The sequence below is a fragment of the Danio rerio genome, chromosome 15, assembly GCF_052040795.2.
Source record: "Danio rerio strain M-AB ecotype USA chromosome 15, GRCz13ab, whole genome shotgun sequence".
In the NCBI taxonomy this organism is placed as follows: Eukaryota; Metazoa; Chordata; class Actinopteri; order Cypriniformes; family Danionidae; genus Danio; species Danio rerio.
Window position 1 is genome coordinate 47,162,501 of NC_141035.1, and position 19,680 is coordinate 47,182,180.

At 41.0% G+C, this 19,680-nt stretch overlaps 3 protein-coding genes across 5 annotated transcripts in view; 1 reads left to right on the plus strand and 2 right to left on the minus strand.

The window, feature by feature from the left end:
* The window catches only part of gria4a (glutamate receptor, ionotropic, AMPA 4a), an 877,747-nt gene that overhangs the window by 525,872 nt on the left and 332,195 nt on the right, over positions 1–19,680 (minus strand). The gene's annotated exons all lie outside the window — the stretch shown is intronic.
* LOC100535385 (uncharacterized) overlaps positions 1–19,680 on the minus strand; it is a 199,308-nt gene that overhangs the window by 115,695 nt on the left and 63,933 nt on the right. The window lies entirely within an intron of this gene.
* The window catches only part of gucy1a2 (guanylate cyclase 1, soluble, alpha 2), a 72,181-nt gene that overhangs the window by 36,818 nt on the left and 15,683 nt on the right, over positions 1–19,680 (plus strand). For 2 of the 3 annotated variants that reach the window (XM_087284687.1, XM_087284686.1), the window contains exons 5-7: positions 6,741–6,896; positions 7,034–7,363; positions 16,057–16,200. In XM_087284687.1, the coding sequence (XP_087140813.1) occupies positions 6,741–6,896; positions 7,034–7,363; positions 16,057–16,200 (630 nt within the window). Of the gene's footprint in view, positions 1–6,740; positions 6,897–7,033; positions 7,427–7,476; positions 8,633–16,056; positions 16,201–19,680 lie in introns of those variants that run through there. The other variant, XR_015509903.1, reaches the window with a different exon arrangement.

Below are 19,680 nucleotides of genomic sequence, written 5' to 3' on the forward strand. Positions count from 1 at the left end.
CCCATCCATGCATCATTGCATAGGTCTCTTTATCCCTTCACCCACCCAACCTGTCTTTCCAGAGGTCTATATCTATTAAATCCAATCAATCCATCCAATTACTCATCAAATGCTATCCATCCATCCTCTCTCCATTCCATCCATCTACTCATCTAATGTTATATCTATATTTTTGCCTCCATCCATCCATCCATTTATCCATCCAACCACCCATCCATCCACCCTTCATTCCATAAGTCCCTTTATCCCTCCACTCATTCACCTGTCAATCCATCTCTATATTTCCATCCATCCATCCATCCAATGTAATTTCCATCCTTCCATCCTTCCATCCATCCATCCATCCATCCATCCATCTATATATTTCATCCATTCCTTCATCTACGTATGTTATATCCATCTATCCATCCATCTGTCTTTCTGTCTGTCCTTCCGTTTGTCTGTCTATCTGTCCATCCTTCCTTTTGTCTTTCTTACTGTCAATCATTCTGTTTTTGTGTCTTTCTTTCCGTCATTCTGTTATCTTTTGTTCCGTCATCGTTCCATTTTTCTGTCGTTCTATCCATCATTCCATTATTTTTCTTTCTATCTGTCGTTTTTTTTTCTGTCTTTCTACCATTGTTTCATTTTTCTATCCTTCAATAGATTTTTTCTTTCTATCCATCTATCCTTTTTATGTCTTGTTTACCCATGCATCCTTTTTTGTCTTACTATCATTTCTATTTCCATCTTTCTATCCATCCATTCATTTTTTGTCCTTCTATCCATCGTCCCGATTTTGTCTTTCTCTCCATTGTTCCATTTTTCTCTGCATCGTTCCATTTTTCCATCTTTTAATCCATCGTTCCATTAGTCGTTTTTTAGTCATCCATCTGAAAAGCGGTTATTTTCTTCTCCACTTCCTCAAAGTAAAACTGCCGCTCTGCGTTTTTCTTTTCTGCCTCGACACAAATCCAGAATCAAAGTCAGAAGCAGAATCAGAGTTTAAATGCTGCTCTAAATCCAGTTCTGGAGGACGCACCACTAACAATAGAGAGTTTCCACAAATACATTCACAGACATAGACTGCTGAAGAAAGAGGTTTTTATTTATTTTATTTATTTATTTTTTTATGTGTGTGTGTGTGTGTGTGTGTGTGTGTATGTGCGTGTGTGTGTATATTGAAGCCAGAGGAAGCATATGTCTGTATCTCTGGGCTGATTATATATTTATTGTTTAGTTCTATAAACGGTTCCTCTGCAGTAAAGCTTGAACCGGAGCCAGGATCTCTCCTGCAGGATTCTGCTGTGTTGAAAGTCTCTCGTCGCAGGAGTTGAGCTTCAGGATTTGTGCTTTAATGCTTTTGTTACTCCATGGGGTGAAGTCATTAAACAGTTCTGCTACTTTAGCCCTTTATTTCAGCATGGAAATCTGCATCTTATTTGCAGTGCATTTCAGTTCAATCAGATGCATATCTTTAAACCATACATATTTAATCGGTAACACTTTAGTTTAAGAAACAAATCACATCATTTACTACTGGCTCGTTATCTACCTACTTTTAAATATCAAATGATTATTCGCACTTCTTACGCAGGGTTTAATCTTGTTTCTAGTTCGGATATCAAAAGATTCTTAAATCAAGAAGCATTTTCTAGACAAGCAAAACTATTGTCTTGATTTAAACTATATACAGCGTTGGCCATTCATATGGGTACACCTTAATAAAATGGGAATGGTTGATGATATGAACGTCCTGTTTGTGGCACGTTAGTATATGTAAGAGAGCAAACTTTTCAAGATGGATGGTGGCCATTTTGAAGTCAGCCATCTTGGATCCAACTTTTGTTTTGTCAATAGGAAGAGGGTCATGTGACATATCAAACTTATTGGGAATTTACAAAAAAAAACCAAACAAAAAAAAAAAAACAATGGTTTGCTTGGTTTTAACGTAACTTTATTCTTTCATGGGTTATTTACAAGTTTCTGACCACTTATAAAATGTGTTCAAAGTGCTGCACATTTTGTTGGATTGTCAATGCAACCCTCTCTTCACACACTGACAGCAACACCGCAGGAGAAATGCCAGCACAGGCTTCCAGTATCCGTAGTTTCAGGTGCTGCACATCTCGTATCTGCACATTATAGACAATAGCCTTCAGATGACCCGAAAGATGAGCCCGAACTCCACACAGAAATTGACAAAGTGACATTTAAAGTCTTTACTAGGTTAATTAGGTTAAATAGGCAGGTTAGGGTAATTAGGCAAGTTTTTGTGTAATGATGGTTTGTTCTTTAGACTATCGGGAAAAAAAATAGCTTAAAGGGGCTAATAATACTGACCCTAAAATGGTGTTTAAATTTTTTTTTAAATAAAACAATTAAGACTTTCTCCAGAAGAAAAAATATTATCAGACAAGCTGTAAAAATTTCCTTGCTCTGTTAAATATAATTTGGGAAATACTTAATAAAGCAAAAAATATATGAAGGGGGTTTAATATTTCTGACTTCAACTGTATATACATATGTATGTGTGTGTGTGTGTGTGTGTGCGTGCGTGCGTGTGCGTGTGTGTGTGTGTATTAGACACATGTGGGATATATATATATATATACAAGTCTGTATATATATATATATTAGGGTTGGGCATCTAAGCTATAATGCCGATCCGATACGCATCTCGATACAAAGAATACGATCCGATATATTAGCGATACATTTGTGACATATTGCGATGCAACACGATACGATTCACACCCATATCACGATACGATACGATATTTCAGCACTAACTAATTAGATCAAGTTTATGAGATTATGTGAAAGAGGATGTTGTGCCATTGAATGAGTTTGATTATTTATAAACCAAGCAAAACCAAGACTTTTGTACAAACTGGCTCTTCTCTCAGAGCCAGAGTGTCAGTTTACAGTAGAGGGCCATTTTAGAACATATAGCACATATTATTTAAGTATTTTCAAGATAAACAGAATGTATAAGTGCAATATATATTAAATATATATATATATTTGCACTCTTTCAACATAAAGGTTAAGCATTGCACAACAAGAATTGTGATTTAACTTTTCAACTATGAAAACAAGTTTTACAAAGATATTTTGCCACTGATTATTCAAAACTTAAGGTGGTGAACTAGCAGTGTTATGCTGCTTTGAAACATCACTGTCACTGTAAACAACAGGCTAATAAAAATATAACAAACCAGCAATCTTCTTGCTGTGAGGTGGTCAAACTACCCACTGTGCCACCGTGACACCCATTATTTTTATCATTATTATCATTAATATTATTATTATTATTATAATTAAATAAAAATTAACAGGAGGAGGTGTTTAAAACCTTCGTTCTCCGTGACACTTGGCTGAATATCTTTGCAGGTGAACAATGCAATAGCATTCGTTATTGGCGTAGAGCGCACAAAACTGTTGCGCACGGAAAAAAAAACTTGCAATGCTTTTCTCACCACTTTTGGAGCTGGTAGCTACAGTTGAAGCAGAGCAGGAAGCAGGGGATGCAGGAACACTGGAAGATGCTTTCACAACAACACCGTGGCGCCGCTTTAAGTGAGATTTCAGATTAGTCGTACTGCCCGCGTATTTTACAGATGCGCGGCACATTTTGCAAATTGCATCTGTCCTGTCATGTCGTCCATCCTTAAATCCATAATGTTGCTTGCCATACTTTAGATTTAAAACTCAGTAAGGAATAAAATGTTTTTTTTGCTTCTCGCGCTTTCTGAGGGCGCTCCACTAGCTTCATCCGCACACCTGATACACTGAGTTGTAGTGTGAGTGTACACATTCGCAAATCCGTTGCTAATGCTTACTTTATGTAGGTCGATTAAATTATGCGCCAAAAACAGGTTGACAACACTTGTTAATAAATAAAAAATACATTCTATATTAAAAATATAAGCTGTATCTCGGAAAAAACCTGTATCTCGGCAAAAACCGATGCATCTCGATTTGCTTCCAAAATTTCATTCATCTTCTGCTGCTCAACCGATGCACTCGCATCGTGCACGCGCATGACCGCGTATCGATACATATCGATTAATCTTCCCATCCCTAATATATATAAGTCTGATGCTTGTATTTGCACCAGCTCCATGTCCACAACTTCAAGCATTGGGTTAAATAAGGCTGTCCAGTCTTCGTGTTCAGTCCATTACTTCCACTGTATCTGTTCAGCTGAGGGAACAGAACCAACCCCGTGATGTCAGACACAGGGATATTCCAAGATGGCGGCGCCCTAGGTCTAAAATCTATAGTAAAACATGCTGTTTTCTTCTAAATAGTTACATTAATCGAGTTTGAAATGATGTAAACTTGACTGAGTGCTTAATTTGCCCCATTTAATTGTCAATTTAAGCTGTATAGAAGTGTCTTGACAAATATCTAGTCAAATTTTATTTACTGTCATCATGACAAAGATAAAATAAATCAGTTATTAGAAATGAGCTAGTAAAACTATTGTGTTTAGAAATGTGTTGGAAAAACCCTCTTTCCATTAAACAGCACATGGGAAAATATATTATTCATATGGAGGCTAATAATTTTGCCTTCAGCTGTATATATCAGGCTTTTTAGAGGTGTGTCAGAACGAAGTGAATTGGAAATTTGCTCATTTGCAAGGTTGCCATGGAGACCCCCTAGAAGAAGTGTGTGTGTGTGTTCTCGAATGTAGGAATGAACACTTGAAACATGAAAGCGAAACTGTATGATACAAGTATGTGTGCATCTGCTGGATGATTGTGTAGAGGGTCGAGTTCACAGTCCTCTCATCGCCATAGAAACAGGGAAGTTTTAGAGTGATGAGACTGAGTACAGAAGTGTACGATCACACAAACACACACACACACACACAGACAGACGCACAGCCCAGTCTTGCAGCATACTGCATTATTTAAGCAGAACTCCCCGTCTCTGCATAATACATCTATACAGCCGGGACAGAGGCGAGGAAAAACACACACATGCATGCATTTTTTCACACACGCACACACTCACACTTCTACAGCATACTAAACTTTCCACTGACACTGTGAATTCTCGTTTGCCTCCATTAGAGATTGTGAACAAGTGTGAAGTCAATATCTCTGTCCTGTTAGATAACCTAATGCGGTTATGCTGGGGAGATGTTAGGACGCTGTTGCTAGGGAGTTTAAGTGGTTACTATAAGGATTTTAGTGGTTTACTGGTCATTTTGAGTGTTTTCGTATAACATTACATTATTAACAAATTTTAACATTATTATTATTGTTAATATTATTATTATTTTTTTTATTAATATTATTATTATTATTATTATTATTATTATTTTGAAGCAATATTATTTTAGTGGTTGCTATGTTGATTTTAGTAATCTTTTTGTGTGTTTTCCTTATGAAATAAAATTATTTTGTTTACCCCATTAATAATAATTTTGCTTGTTTTAAGAAAAAACTCACTTAATTTTAGACATTATTGTTCTATATTTCATAATAATATTCTAAGTGGTTTCTGTGGTGATTTAATATTACTTCATTGTAAGATTATATATATATATATATGTCAAAAAGTTACGAATTGCCGTGAGATTACATTGCACGCTCAGCACACATCATTCAAAGGAAAAGGTCCACATTGTCCCCTGATAATGTCAACATACTGGACTGTCTCGGCAACTGGCTTTATGTGTGTGTGTGTGTGTGTGTGTGTGTGTGTGTGTGTGTATATATATAATTTGCACACACACACACACACACACACACACACACACAGTATATACATATACAGTATATATATTCATTCATTCATTTTCTTTTCGACTTAGTCCCTTTATTAATCCGGGGTCGCCACAGAGGAATGAACCGCCACCTTAGCCAGCATGTTTTGACTCAGCGGATGCCTTTCCAGCCACAACCTATCTCTGAGAGACACAGTATATTTAATACTGAAAAATCTCTGTAGACTGATGGCATTTCATGCCGTTCAGTCTTATAATCTTAAAATGTGAGCAAAATCAGCTGTTTTGTCATCACTTTAGACATTACGCTAGAGAATCATTCAAACACTAGCTCTAAAGTGACATTGGTGAATGAGCAACAATTTCTGCTTTTCAGACATCAGCTGCAGAAGTGAATGAATGGCGAAAGAAAGTAGTTCCTCATAAAAAAGGGTTTTTAGACTGTGTTTGATTTTATTTTTATACACACGATAATGCCATCAAACTATCACATAAATGCAATATCACATGAGTAGCAGTGAAATGTGGCTGTATATCGTCACTGGTGGGACACTAAGGCCGTACACTAAGGCCAAAGCACGCTTGTCTCCACTCCCGTCTCCCCCGACGGCCCGCACTCACACTACAATGGGGCCTGGGCACGCTTACGTCATCGAAGCTGCGCTGTTCAGTGAGAAGCGCTCTCGCTCAGCACAGTGGAGATTTGTCTAGTTATATCATTTTAGTCGTTGTCCTTAGGGCGGTGACACGAAGTCAGATATTTCGCCGAACAGATCCACCACTTTTTGCGCTCATAAACAATCATAAAGTCCTTGTGCTGCCGGAATTAGGAGGTTTGCTGAAGGTGCAGCTGTCGTGCAGTGAGGGGTTTGCGTCTTTAATAATCTACGGCAGTTTGCGTTCACTTAACATTTTTATTTTGAAATACTTTTTTTTAATTAAAAGTCGAATAACATTGAAGTTGTGTGTGTGTGTGTGTGTGTGTGTGTGTGTGTATGTGTGTGTGTGTTTTCAGGTGATGGAGCTGAAAGGGCAGATGCTTCACCTCCCCGAATCAAACTCCATCATGTTTCTGGGCTCGCCACGTGTCGATAGGCTGGAAGAGCTGATGGGGCGGGGCTTACATCTGTCTGACATCCCTATTCATGACGCCACACGTGATGTCATTTTGGTGGGTGTGCCCTAGAAATGTCTCATAATTAAATATAAATTTTTTTAAACAAAATTCAACATATAGGGATAAAACAGTAACAATAAATAATAATATTTAAGATATTTACATTGATTTCTCTCTCATTGTCTCTGTAGGTTGGAGAACAGGCCAAAGCTCAGGACGGACTGAAAAAGCGGATGGACAAACTGAAAGCCACGCTGGAGAAAACGCACCAGGCTTTAGAGGAGGAGAAGCGGAGGACGGTGGACTTGCTCTACTCTATTTTCCCCGGTGATGTGGCTCAGAGACTCTGGCAGGGCCTTCCGGTTCAGGCCAAGAAGTTTGATGATGTCACCATGCTGTTCTCTGACATCGTGGGCTTCACGGCCGTGTGTGCGCAGTGCACGCCAATGCAGGTCATCAGCATGCTGAACGAGCTCTACACGCGCTTTGACTACCAGTGCGGCATACTGGACGTCTATAAGGTAAACTAGGGTTCATTTTGCTGGCAAATTTAGATTTTTTTTCAAACGATTGCAGGATTAATAGTAGTTCTTTAAATATCAAATATAAAAAAAACAACTTAATTGTAATTAAGTTGTTTTTATATTTGATAGTTTTTCTTTTTAATTTACTCTTAGTTAAATTTTTTTGTAATCTTAATTTAATGAGGAAGAGATGGTCACTGGTGAGCGGGGCTTTACTGTTTTTATTATGTTTCTGTTTTTATGAAGTCTGATTATAAAAAATACAATTAATATATTTTTATCATATCACTTTTACTGTCACATCATCAGCAGCATGTGTGCTATGATGGGTGAAAAGCTTAGGTGCTGGCTCCAGACAGTACAAAATACAGACAGTGCAAATACAACGACAGTGCAAAATACAACAGCACACTCCCCAAAAAAACAGGACAATGTAAAATTGACAGCGATATTTACAATGAATAGGTGTCCACATAGTTGTAGGCAGTATTGTTTCAAGTATGGATTGGTTAAAGTGCAGTGCATGCTACATATTGATGGTGTGCAGTGAGGGGTATGGAAGAGTCTGTGTGGGGTGTGTTAAGTGTTCATCAGCCTGATAGTCTGAGGGAAGAAGCTTTCCTTCAGTCGGCTGGTGCGTGACCGGATGCCGCGGAACCGCCTGCCTGAGGGTAGCAGAGAGAAAAGTATGGCTTGCGTGGCTGGAGTTGCTGATAATTCTCTTGGCTTTTCTCATGCACCGTCTGGTGTTATTATTAGTTATGTTCACACACTGCTGCCACACAATTGTGTTTAAACCCCTTATAAAAGTGATTTTTACTAATACGTCCCCTTTAAAATAATAATAAATGTTATTTAATTAGCATAAGATTTCTTCCACTATTATGGAAAAGCTAATTTTGAGGGGAAAATCTTTCATGTTGTTTTTATTATTCAGTCTGGCCAGAATGTGTTGTCATGTAGTTGCTAAGGTGTTACTAGCAACTACATACAGTGCATTCAGAAAGTATTCACAGCGCTTCACTTTTTCCACAGTTGTTTATGTTACAGCCTTATTCTAAAATGGATTAAATTCCTTTATTTTCTCAACATTCTACACACAATTCCCCTTGAGGACAACGTGAAAAAGAGTTTTTGAAATTTTTGAAAATTAATTGCAAATAAAAAACCTGAAAGATCACATGTACATCAGTATTCACAGGCTTTGCTCAATACTTTGTTTATGCTCCTTTGGCAGCGATTACAGCCTCAAGTCTTTTTGAATATGATGCCAAAAGCTGGGCGCACCTGTCTTTGGGAATTTTTGCCCATTCCTCTTTGCATCACCTCTTAAGATCTATCAGGTTGGATGGGACGCGACAGAGTACAGCCATTTTCAGATCTCTCCAGAGATGTTCAATAGGATTTAGGTCTGCGCTGCACCTGGGCCGCTCAAGGACATTCACAGAGTTGTTGTGAAGCCACGTCATTGATATTTTGGTGGTATGCTTTGGGTTATCGTCCTGCTTGAAGATGAACTGTTACCCCAATCTGAGGTCAAGAGCACTCTGCAGCAGGTTTCTATTCATTATGTCTCTGTACATTGCTGCATTCATCTTTCCCTCTAGGAATAATATTGGCCTGGTGATGAGCGGTGCTTGGTTTTCTCCATACGTAACGCCTAGCATACACTCCAAATAGTTAAATTTTAGTCTCATCAAACCAGAAATTTAGTTTCTGATGGTCTGAGAGTCCTTCAGATGCCTTTTGGCAAATTCCAAGCAGGGAGTGTCTTCCGTCTGGCCACTCTACCATACAGGCCTGATTGGTGGATTGCTGCACAGATGGTTGTCCTTCTGTTAGGTTCTCCTCTCTCCACAGAGGAACGCTGGAGCTCAGACAGAGTATCCATCGGGTAATTGATCACCTCCCTGACTAAGGCCCCGTTTACACTAGTGCGTTTTAGTTTGAAAACGCATAAGTTTTGCTACGGTTACGCCATCCGTCCACACTACGCCGGAGTTCTCGAGCGCCGAAAACGGAGCGTTTCGAAAACGCTGGAGAGGCCGTTTTCATTCTGAAACGCAGCTGCTCCGTCTCAGTGTGGATGGGGAAAGACGGAGACATCTGAAAACGGAGGCGGGGCTGCAGACATTCGCCTCTCTGATTGGGGCTTTTCTTCAATATTAAGTAGCCTAACACACAGTTCAGTCCTGAATCTTCTCCGTGTAAGTTCAGACATCGCAAGTTTGATCAAGGCTGCATGTCTTCTTCTCAGTTTGATATGGAAAACATACCGAGGACACGCGTCAATCTTCACAGGGAATCGTGTACTTTATAACTTCATTCACATCACCTTGGCTACTTTGTTTCACTTTCTCAACAATAAAATGTAAACTTGATATAAGGAACTGCCTATTTTTATTTTAATATTAGCAACTAAACAGACAGCAGAAATGTTGAGACATCATGCTGCATATATGAGCGTCATCTTCACTGTGTGGATATTTATAACAAAACGGAGCCGATAACAACTGCCTCCTTTCAATTTCAGTGAAAATACGAAACATACCCTCTCTTTTGCTGAATATCAGTTTTAATAATCGATAATGGCCATTATAAAAGTATAACATACAATAAGTTTATACATTATAGGAAATAAAGGCAAGCGATCAGTCAATATACAGAATGTAGGCTACGTGGTTTCATTAATCATTAACTTATCTTTGCGCTCAGCCAAAACACGTTACCTGAGAACAAGTAATAGATTCCAATGACCAAAGTCAGGGAATATGTCGTTAGATAAAGACAACAAGATGAATGAAATATCACGTTTAATAAATATAGTGAGATTAGATCCAGCGGGAGATGCTTGATGAGAAGTCCGACTAGCAGAGCTCTCATCTGGGTAGATGGGCTGCAGCGATTACCAAAGTGTGTGTGTGTGGTCACGTGATGTGCGTTTTCAGCGTTTTGGTGTGGACGGAGAGCAGTTCAGAAACGCTGGGTAAAACGCGAGTGTGGACGCGGATCGTTTTCATTCTAAAACGCCGTTTTAAAACTAAAACGCACTAGTGTAAACGGGGCCTAAGGTTCTTCTCCCCTGATCACTCAGCTTAGATGGCCAGCCAGCTCTAGGAAGAGTCCTGGTGGTTCAAACATCTTCCACTTATGGAAGATGGAGGCCGCTGTGCTCATTTGAACTTTCAGAGCAGCAGAAATGTTTCTGTAAGCTTCCCCAGCCTTCTGCCTCGAGACAATCTTGTCTCGGAGGTCTACAGACAATTCCTTTGTCTTCATGCTTGGTTTGTGCTTTGACATGCACTGTCAACCCTGGGACCTTATATAGACAGGTGTACGCACTTTCAAATAATGTTCAATCAACTGAATTGACCACAGGTGAACTCCAATGAAGCTGCTGAAACATCTCAAGAATGATCAGTGCAAACATAATCTACCTGAGCTCAATTTAGAGCTTCACGCCAAAGGTTGTGAATACTGATGTACATCTGATCTTACAGCTTTTTTATTTGATAAAAAATCAAACTCAAACTTCAAAAACTCTGTTTTTTTTACAATGTCATTTTGGGGGATTGTGTGTAGAATGTTGAGGTAATAGTTTAATCCATTTTGGAATAAGGCTGTAACATAAACAAATGTGGAAAAAGTGAAGCGCTATGAATACTGTCTAGATGCACTGTGGCAGATCCCCTACTCCGCCTTTAAATAACATTTCTTTTTGTTTTAAAGAGGACCTATTATTAAAAATCAATTTTATAAGGGATTTAAGCACAGTTGTGTGCCAGTAGTCTGTGAATATAGCCAGCCTCCAATGGTAAAAATTGTATTTGTTATAATCAGACTTGATGCAGAAACCCTTTGAATGACATTCTCCCTTTGTACATGTCATCAGAGGGGGAAAGCCCTGCCCACTAGTCACCATCTGAGCCTCAGTAGTTAGTTTTCTGAATCTGCCACCATGCTGACACATAGGCATCTGTAGCTCCGCCCTCTTTTGAAAAAGAGCACAATCTTATTTGCATTTAAAGTGACAGTCGCCAAAACGCCACGATTAGGATCAAAGCCTAAAAGGGTCAGCTTCAGGGAGCTATAACACATTATCTATGAGGTATTTTGAGCTGAAACTTCAAACACACACTCTGGAGACATCAGAGACGTATTTTACATCTTGTAAAAAGAGGCATAATAGGTCCCCTTTAAATCCTTTTTTGACTGTAGAGCTGTTTAGTCTGTAGATTTATGGTGTGAAACACGACCGCAACGTGTTTTAAAGAGCCCCTATTGTGGGGTTTCGAAAACGAGCTTCCATGTAGTGTGTAACACAGATCTAAGTGAAGTGAAGTATCCAGCTAAGGCTTAAATCTGAAAGTGGACAGTTTTTTACACTATTGATCTAAAAAAAAGAGTCGACTCATAGTGGTTAGAATGAATCGTCTTCATATCGAGTCTTTAGCCGTTTCGACGTGACTACGAAACATAGTTGTTATGCGCGCAAACCCGGGAAAATTTAAACTTGCGCCGTGCCCACTAACACAGCAGCGAAGACAAACAGATCCTGAAGTCATGAGTCAAGAAGAGGCTGTGCTTACCTGGATATTATTTAAGGTGTGAGGGGAAATAAGTGATTCAGCGGTCTACACGCCTACAGTGGACGATTCATTCGTTTGTTAAAGGAAGGATCAGAAAAGACTGATGTATGAGACTTGTGGGAATGGGCAGACAATACACCAGGGGTGCGTGCAAAATAAGGCCAGTTTATTAGGCACAAAGGCAGCCTGCTACACGCTGGTGAGCACTACAATCCCCTGGCTGGGGATGGGATCTTTGGGTAAAGCAGAGTACAGGTAAGCTCTGAGCACATATAACACTTCACGCAAGAGGTGCCACAGCAATAATTGCCAATAGAAATGATCTAAGTTACAGCTGAGAAGGGAGAAAAGCTCGGTCACGGAAATCACGCTCTGTAAATGATGTGCACGCTATCGGTTTCATTTTCACTGCTAAGTGTCGTTCATACTTCCCGTGCGGGGGGTCATGACGGTCACGGTGTTATCGCGCTGGCCCGTCCCCCGGGGGCTTGACAAACCGCGCTGGGCATTTGTCTCGCGCTGGGCATTTGTCTCGCGCTGAACGCTGTCGAACACTTGCAACAGACTGTCATCGGTCCAATCAGTGCAGATTAGCTTCGCGCTAAGGAGGGGTTTGGGAACAAATGAATCGCTGAACGATTCATACAGGAGTCGCTGGGATAATTGGGTAAAAATAAATGCAGATTATAAGACCATGAAAGTGTTTTTTGATCTTGCATGCATATCAGTATTTTGTTGGAGACCCATATAACCCAAATATGACCCTTTTTCATGTATAATATGGGCTATTTAAATACCCCACTGTATTGAATTTCTGAGCTGGGCATCTGGAAATACATCATCATTTAAAAGCTTTTAACTTTACAAGCTGGTCTGTAAAACACTCACACACACATGCACGGACACGATGTGGACCGCCGCGTGTTCAATGAAAAGGCACTTAGTGTGTGTATGTCAATAAATTGGGATTATAAATGGCAGCACTCCATTACAGCAAATAAAAGTGTGTGTGTATGTGTGTGTTTGTGTGTGAGCATGCGATGCCAGCCCTGAACCGCGCACACACTCTTTGTCTTTTCCTGTATGCAAATGGTGTTTGTTGTTGTGATTGGTGTGCAGGCATCAGTTGGTCTCGAGAGAGAGCGAGAGATATTCATATTCATGTGTCCCTCACCTGTGTTGTGTTAAGTGTTGTTCATCAGAGAGCGTTTATATTCTGACAGCAGCGCCTGAGAGCGTCAAGAGGCCCAATCCAAAACTGAGTGTGTGTGTGTGTGTGTTTGTCCATGTGTGTGCGCATGCTTGAGTGTGTTTGTGTTTCTTTCTGTATGTGTGTGTGTGTGTTTTTGTGCGTATGTGTGGATGTGTGTGTGTTTAACTGTCTATGTGTGTGTGTTTGTGCATTTGCATGTGTGTTTGTGTGCGCACAAGTATGTGTGTAAGTGTCTGTCTATGTATGAGTGTGTGAGTTTATGTGCATCTATGTATGTATGAGTGTGTGTGAATTTGTGTCTGTCTATGTGGGTCTGTGCATGTGTGTGTGCATGCTTGAGTGTGTTTGTGTGTCTTTTTTGTATATGTGTGTGTGTGTGTGTGTGTCTGTGTCTATGTAATTATATGTGCTTGTTTGAGCATTTGCATGTGTGTTTGTGTGTGTAAGTGTCTGAGTCTGTGTGTTTGTGCATGTGTGTGTGTGCGCATGCCTGAGCGTGTTTGTGTTTGTCTTTCTCTATGTGTGTGTCTGTGTGTATGTGATTGTGTGTGTGTTTGTGTGCATACTCGAGTGTTTGTGTGTGATTGTGTGTTTGTGCATTTGATGTGTGTTTGCGTGCACACTTGAGTGTGTTTGTGTGTCTTTGTGTGTGATTGTGTGTTTGAGCATTTCCATGTGTGTTTGCGTGCGCGCTCGTGTGTGTGTGTGTGTGTGTGTCTTTGTGTGATTGTGTGTTGCGTGTTTAAGCATTTGCACGTGTGTTTGTGTGCACACATGGGTATGTGTGTGTGTAAGTGTGTGAGTCTGTTTGTGTGTTTGTGCATGTGTGCGCACATGCTTGAGTGTGTTTGTGTGTCTTTCAGTATGTGTGTGTCCGTGTGTAAGTGATTGTGTGTGTTGTTTTGTGCATTAGCATGTGTGTTTTTGTGCGTACTCAAGTGTGTGTGTGTGTGTGTGTGTGTGATTGTGTGTATGTGCATTTGCATGTGTGTTTGCGTGCGCACTCGAGTGTGTGTGTGTGTGTGTCTGTGTGTGTGAGATTATGTGTTGCGTTTTTGAGCATTTGCATGTGTGTTTGTGTGCACACCTGAGTATGTGTGTGTGTGTAAGTGTCTGAGTCTGTTTGTGTGTTTGTGCATGTGTGTGTGCGCATGCTTGAGCGTGTTTGTGTTTGTCTTTCTCTATGTGTGTGTCTGTGTGTATGTGATTGTGTGTGTGTTTGTGTGCATACTCGAGTGTTTGTGTGTGATTGTGTGTTTGTGCATTTGATGTGTGTTTGCGTGCGCACTTGAGTGTGTTTGTGTGTCTTTGTGTGTGATTGTGTGTTTGAGCATTTCCATGTGTGTTTGCGTGCGCGCTCGAGTGTGTGTGTGTGTGTGTCTTTGTGTGATTGTGTGTTGCGTGTTTAAGCATTTGCACGTGTGTTTGTGTGCACACATGGGTATGTGTGTGTGTAAGTGTGTGAGTCTGTTTGTGTGTTTGTGCATGTGTGCGCACATGCTTGAGTGTGTTTGTGTGTCTTTCAGTATGTGTGTGTCTGTGTGTAAGTGATTGTGTGGGTTGTTTTGTGCATTAGCATGTGTGTTTGTGTGCGTACTCAAGTGTGTGTGTGTGTGTGTGTGATTGTGTGTATGTGCATTTGCATGTGTGTTTGCTTGCGCACTCGAGTGTGTGTGTGTGTGTGTGTGTGAGATTATGTGTTGCGTTTTTGAGCATTTGCATGTGTGTTTGTGTGCACACATGAGTGTGTGTGTGTCTCTGTGTGTGTGTGTGTGTGTGTGCACACATAAGTATGTGTGTGTAAGTGTGTGTCTGTGTGTGATTGTGTGTTACATGTTTGAGCATTTGCATGTGTGTGATTGTGAGTCATGTGTGTTTGGATGCACACTCGTGTGTGTGTGTGTCTGTGTGTGTGATTGTGTGTTGCATGTTTGAGCATTTGCATGTGTGTTTGTGTGCGCACTCGAATGTGTGTGTGTGTGTGATTGCGTGTTTGTGCATTTGCATGTGTGTTTGTATGCGCACTTGAATGTGTGTGTGTGTGTGTGTGTGTGTGTGTGTGATTGTGTGTTGCGTGTTTGAGCATTTGCATGTGTGTTTGTGTGCGCACTCGAATGTGTGTGTGTGTATGATTGTGTGTTTGTGCATTTGCATGTGTGTTTGTGTGCGCACTCGAGTGTGTGTGTGTGTGATTGTGTGTTGCGTGTTTGAGCATTTGCATTTGCATGTGTGTTTGTGTGCGCACTCAAATGTGTGTGTGTGTATGATTGTGTGTTTGTGCATTTGCATGTGTGTTTGTGTGCGCACTCGAGTGTGTGTTTGTGTGTGTGTGTGATTGTGTGTTGCGTGTTTGAACATTTGTATGTGTTTGTGTTCGCACTCGAGTGTGTGTGTGTGTGTGATTGTGTGTTGCGTGTTTGAACATTTGTATGTGTTTGTGTGCGCACTCGAGTGTGTGTGTGTGTGTGTGTGTGTGTGTGTGTGTGTGTGTGTGTGTGTGTGTGTGATTGTGTGTTGCGTGTTTGAGCATTTGCATGTGTTTGTGTGCACACTTGAGTATATGTGTGTGAGTCTGTGTTTGTTTGTGTCTTTTGTGTGTATTTGTCTATGTCTATATGTATGGTTGTGTTTGTATACACACGTGTTGTGTCTGTCCATCATGTGTGCACAGTAAAACCAGGGATTTTCCTTCTATGAAAGTGTTGGTATTACTTACTACTTTGTAAAACCCATAACATTAACTTTTTCATGTAAAGCACATCTTAGCTAATGACAAAGTGGCGTTTGGCATTAGCAGCATTAGCATTAGCAGTGATGCTTTTTTGGGTTAATCATTTCAGAGTTGTGTTCAATAGACTTCTATAAGAATCTTCTCCCCTTCTCTGCAGATTGAAACTATTGGCGATGCGTACTGCGTGGCGGGCGGGCTCCACAGGAAGATTGACAGCCATGCTAAGCCAATCGCACTCATGGCGCTGAAGATGATGGAGCTGTCAGAGGAAGTGCTGACGCCTGACGGGAAGCCAATCAAGGTGAATTAGCGGTTAAGTTTGCTATGGCTTTCTGCATTTCTATAGTATTTATATATACACACACACACACACACACGCACGCACGCACACTCACACACACACACACACACACACACACACACACACACACACACACACACACACACACACACACACACACACACAGAGAGAGAGACAGATATAACAGAATTAGTAAAGCAAACTTCATCAATTATGAGACTAATGCGAATTAAATCAGCTTTATTCATTCATTTTCCTTCAGCATAGTCCCTTTATTCATCCGCCAACTTATCCAGCATTTGTTTTACACAGCGGATGCCCTTTCAGCTGCAACCCATCACTGGGAAACACCCAATACACACACACTACTGACAATTTAGCTTGTGCAATTTCCATAGCGCATGTGTTTGGACTGTGGGAAACCAACACGGGAAGAACATGCAAACTCCACACAGAAATACCAACTTGCCCAGCCAGGACTTGTACCAGCTAACCACTGAGCCACCGTGCCGCCTGTCTGCAATGTGTTTGATATAGTTAATTTCTTTAAACTGCTCACCTGTGTTGGCTGTATGCTGAGGGCGTAGCTGTTGTTTAACTTCTCCACCAGTGTGTGTGAGTGTGTGTGTGTGTGTGTGTGTGTGTGTGTGTGTGTGTGTGTGTGTGTGTGCTAAGGATCTAGTGTTTAATTGCTGCGTCAACAGCACTGGACTCACCGTAGAGACAGAGGGAGAGTGCGGAATCCGGTCGCCATGGCGACAGCAGAACACTCAAGTGCTTGTCGCTAATTGATTGTTAGATTGTTGCTGTTTTCTCTCGTTTAGTGCGAGTCAACGAGCTGATCGCGTGTCTGAGAGCCGCTTGTGTGTGTGTGTGTTCAGATCTCCAGGCATGTTGTGTGATGAAGGCCGGGATGGTTGTGTTTGTTTTTTAAACTGAATCATTTCAGAATTTGACCGAAGGGGTGACAAGTCAGCTGTTTTTGAAGGCTTGATTGTGTTTAAGTGAAGTTTTTAAACTAATTTCGAGAGGAGCACGTGATATAATTGACAGCAGCTGGCCACCTATCTACACTCATTAGTTAGCCAATCAGATCTATCCTAACCCACTATAAGTAGCCTAGCTAGACATTACTCCCTTATCTTCGTTTTCCGAAGAAACAAACGACAGGTCCGCTCTAGCTCCTCCAAAAGTTACTCACGGACAAAACGGATCCTCCACATCTCCTACTATTCTTCAACTACAATACCACACCACCTTTAATACCATCGTCAGCAACTACAAAAAATGACAAAAACAACAACAACAACAGCGACGGCGGCTGAGATCACAACAGCATCAGCGCAGCTACATACAAGAAAGAAAGCTCCGGGCTCCCTGAAACACCAGCCCCGTCTTAACAACAACCAGCCCAGCATGAAAGTCAGCTCGAGACCGAGGCTCCAACGAGAGGCCGTAGGCCTATCCACTCCAGCCAGATCACAATGCAATCCCCAGCTCCGCTACGTACCTTCTCCAGCATCATCATGCGTCTCTCATATCCAACAACGACTGTCACTGAACTCCTCCAAACTCCTAGACGCCGGGACCATAATTCAAAGCCGCTGCATTAAACCCAAAACACTTGCGAATCCACGTCTTCACCGCCACCCCCAGGACATAACACGCTCCTGCCACACCCCCTATCCTAAACAGACATTAAACCCGCAATCTCTCCGCCTCCCCGGAGAATCAAGGAAAGGATTAAAAAGCAATATTGGATTTGGACATATTGCAGCAATCATAATTCTAAACACGGATAAAACCTATCTCCCGGACAATAAAGCAACTCTTGGGAATCCCACCTCACCTCTTCCATCCTGCAGCTCCCGATTCCAGTGCACACTCCAGTCCTCCTCTTTCAGCGATCCTTACCACCTACGCACCCCGCCCCTCTACCTTGCGTATCATTGCTTTTTCCCCCTCTCATTTTTACAAGCTCGCAGCTACTGCTGATTATTTTCTATTATAAAATAGAAATTACTTGTCGACTTTTGTCAATATGTTTATGCTTTTACTGAATTACGTTTGTAACTGACCTAATTTCTGAATTTCTCATTCCAGGTTTCGTCTACTGAAGCACAGCCGATCTCGGCGCTCCCTTCCCACAACCTCACTAGCCGTCCACCAACACTACACCAGAAATCACAGCGCAATTCCCTGTTAAGCACATCCATACCAGTCCTACTGAAATGGACATTAGAACGTTTCTAAAAACGTCTAATAACGGCTCTTTCATCTCCTCATAATTCTGCCTTTTTCAGCTTTAACAGTATGATTCTACCTGATGAATATGCTTAAATTATCACGTTATAAACCAAGCAATCTCTCTAATCTAGACGGCCGCAGCGCTCGGTTGCAATCAACATTACACCTGCCACCCAATTTCTGGCAATTGGAGGTCACAATTACATTTCGTAGTCCGTTTAACATTCGGATGCAAAAGTAGCCCACACATTTATGCTTAAAAACGATCCGCTGGATTTCGCCAATAACTACGGTGTTTGCACGTAATTCACCTACAAGTTCCCGTTTCTCTCTCCCTAATATCCCCCAGCTAAACTAGTGACCGGTTTTCTAATATTTGCATTCTCTTTGCGGAAGAACCTCCGGCTTAAGCACTTCTATAGAATTCTTAAGCATCAATTTGGAGTGATAGAATTTCAAGCATTAATAAGCTATTTGAATAAATCGACAATCAGTCCCCTTTTATATTCTGGAAGAAAAATACCACGCTAAGCATAAACTGCTCTCCATCTAGAACATCAAACACACATGCGCAATATCCCGCAGGGATGCCTTTTCGTCACTCACCTACTTCATCTCGCAGCAGCAATCTCCGGAATAGAAGAGAAATGATCTAAATCCGATCTTGGCCGTAACAAACTCTACCTGAAGGGCGTCGCGCACCAGAGGCGCCGACGGCGCGGTGACGCGACGCACTTACGACAGAGAATAGTAGATTAATGCACACCAGACTCAAGCATTCATACTTTATCAAATAAACTAATCAATTATACAAATAGCGCTCCGCGGCGCGGCAGAATACGAAGTGTCATGAATTGTGGCTGGGCACTACGGACAGCCGCATTGACTTCCTTATTATTTATTTCCTTCCTGTGAAAGTCAATGGTTACAGGTTTTCAGCTTTCTTCAAAATGTTGTCTTTAGCGTTTAACACGGGAGTCACTAACCTCTGAAACTAAGAGCTACTTCGGGCACCGATTAACGTGGAGGGCTACCAGTTGGATAAACACTTCTCAAATAACAAATTGCTCAATTTACTTATAATTATAATTTAAGTTTTTGGTTATTTTTTAATAATGAATAATATTCATCCAGGTGTAGTCACTGATCATGTTATGATTCTCTCAAAGTTACCAACAATGATTTAACAGGGTAGGAAATACCCCGTAATTAATATATCAACGTGCAACACTA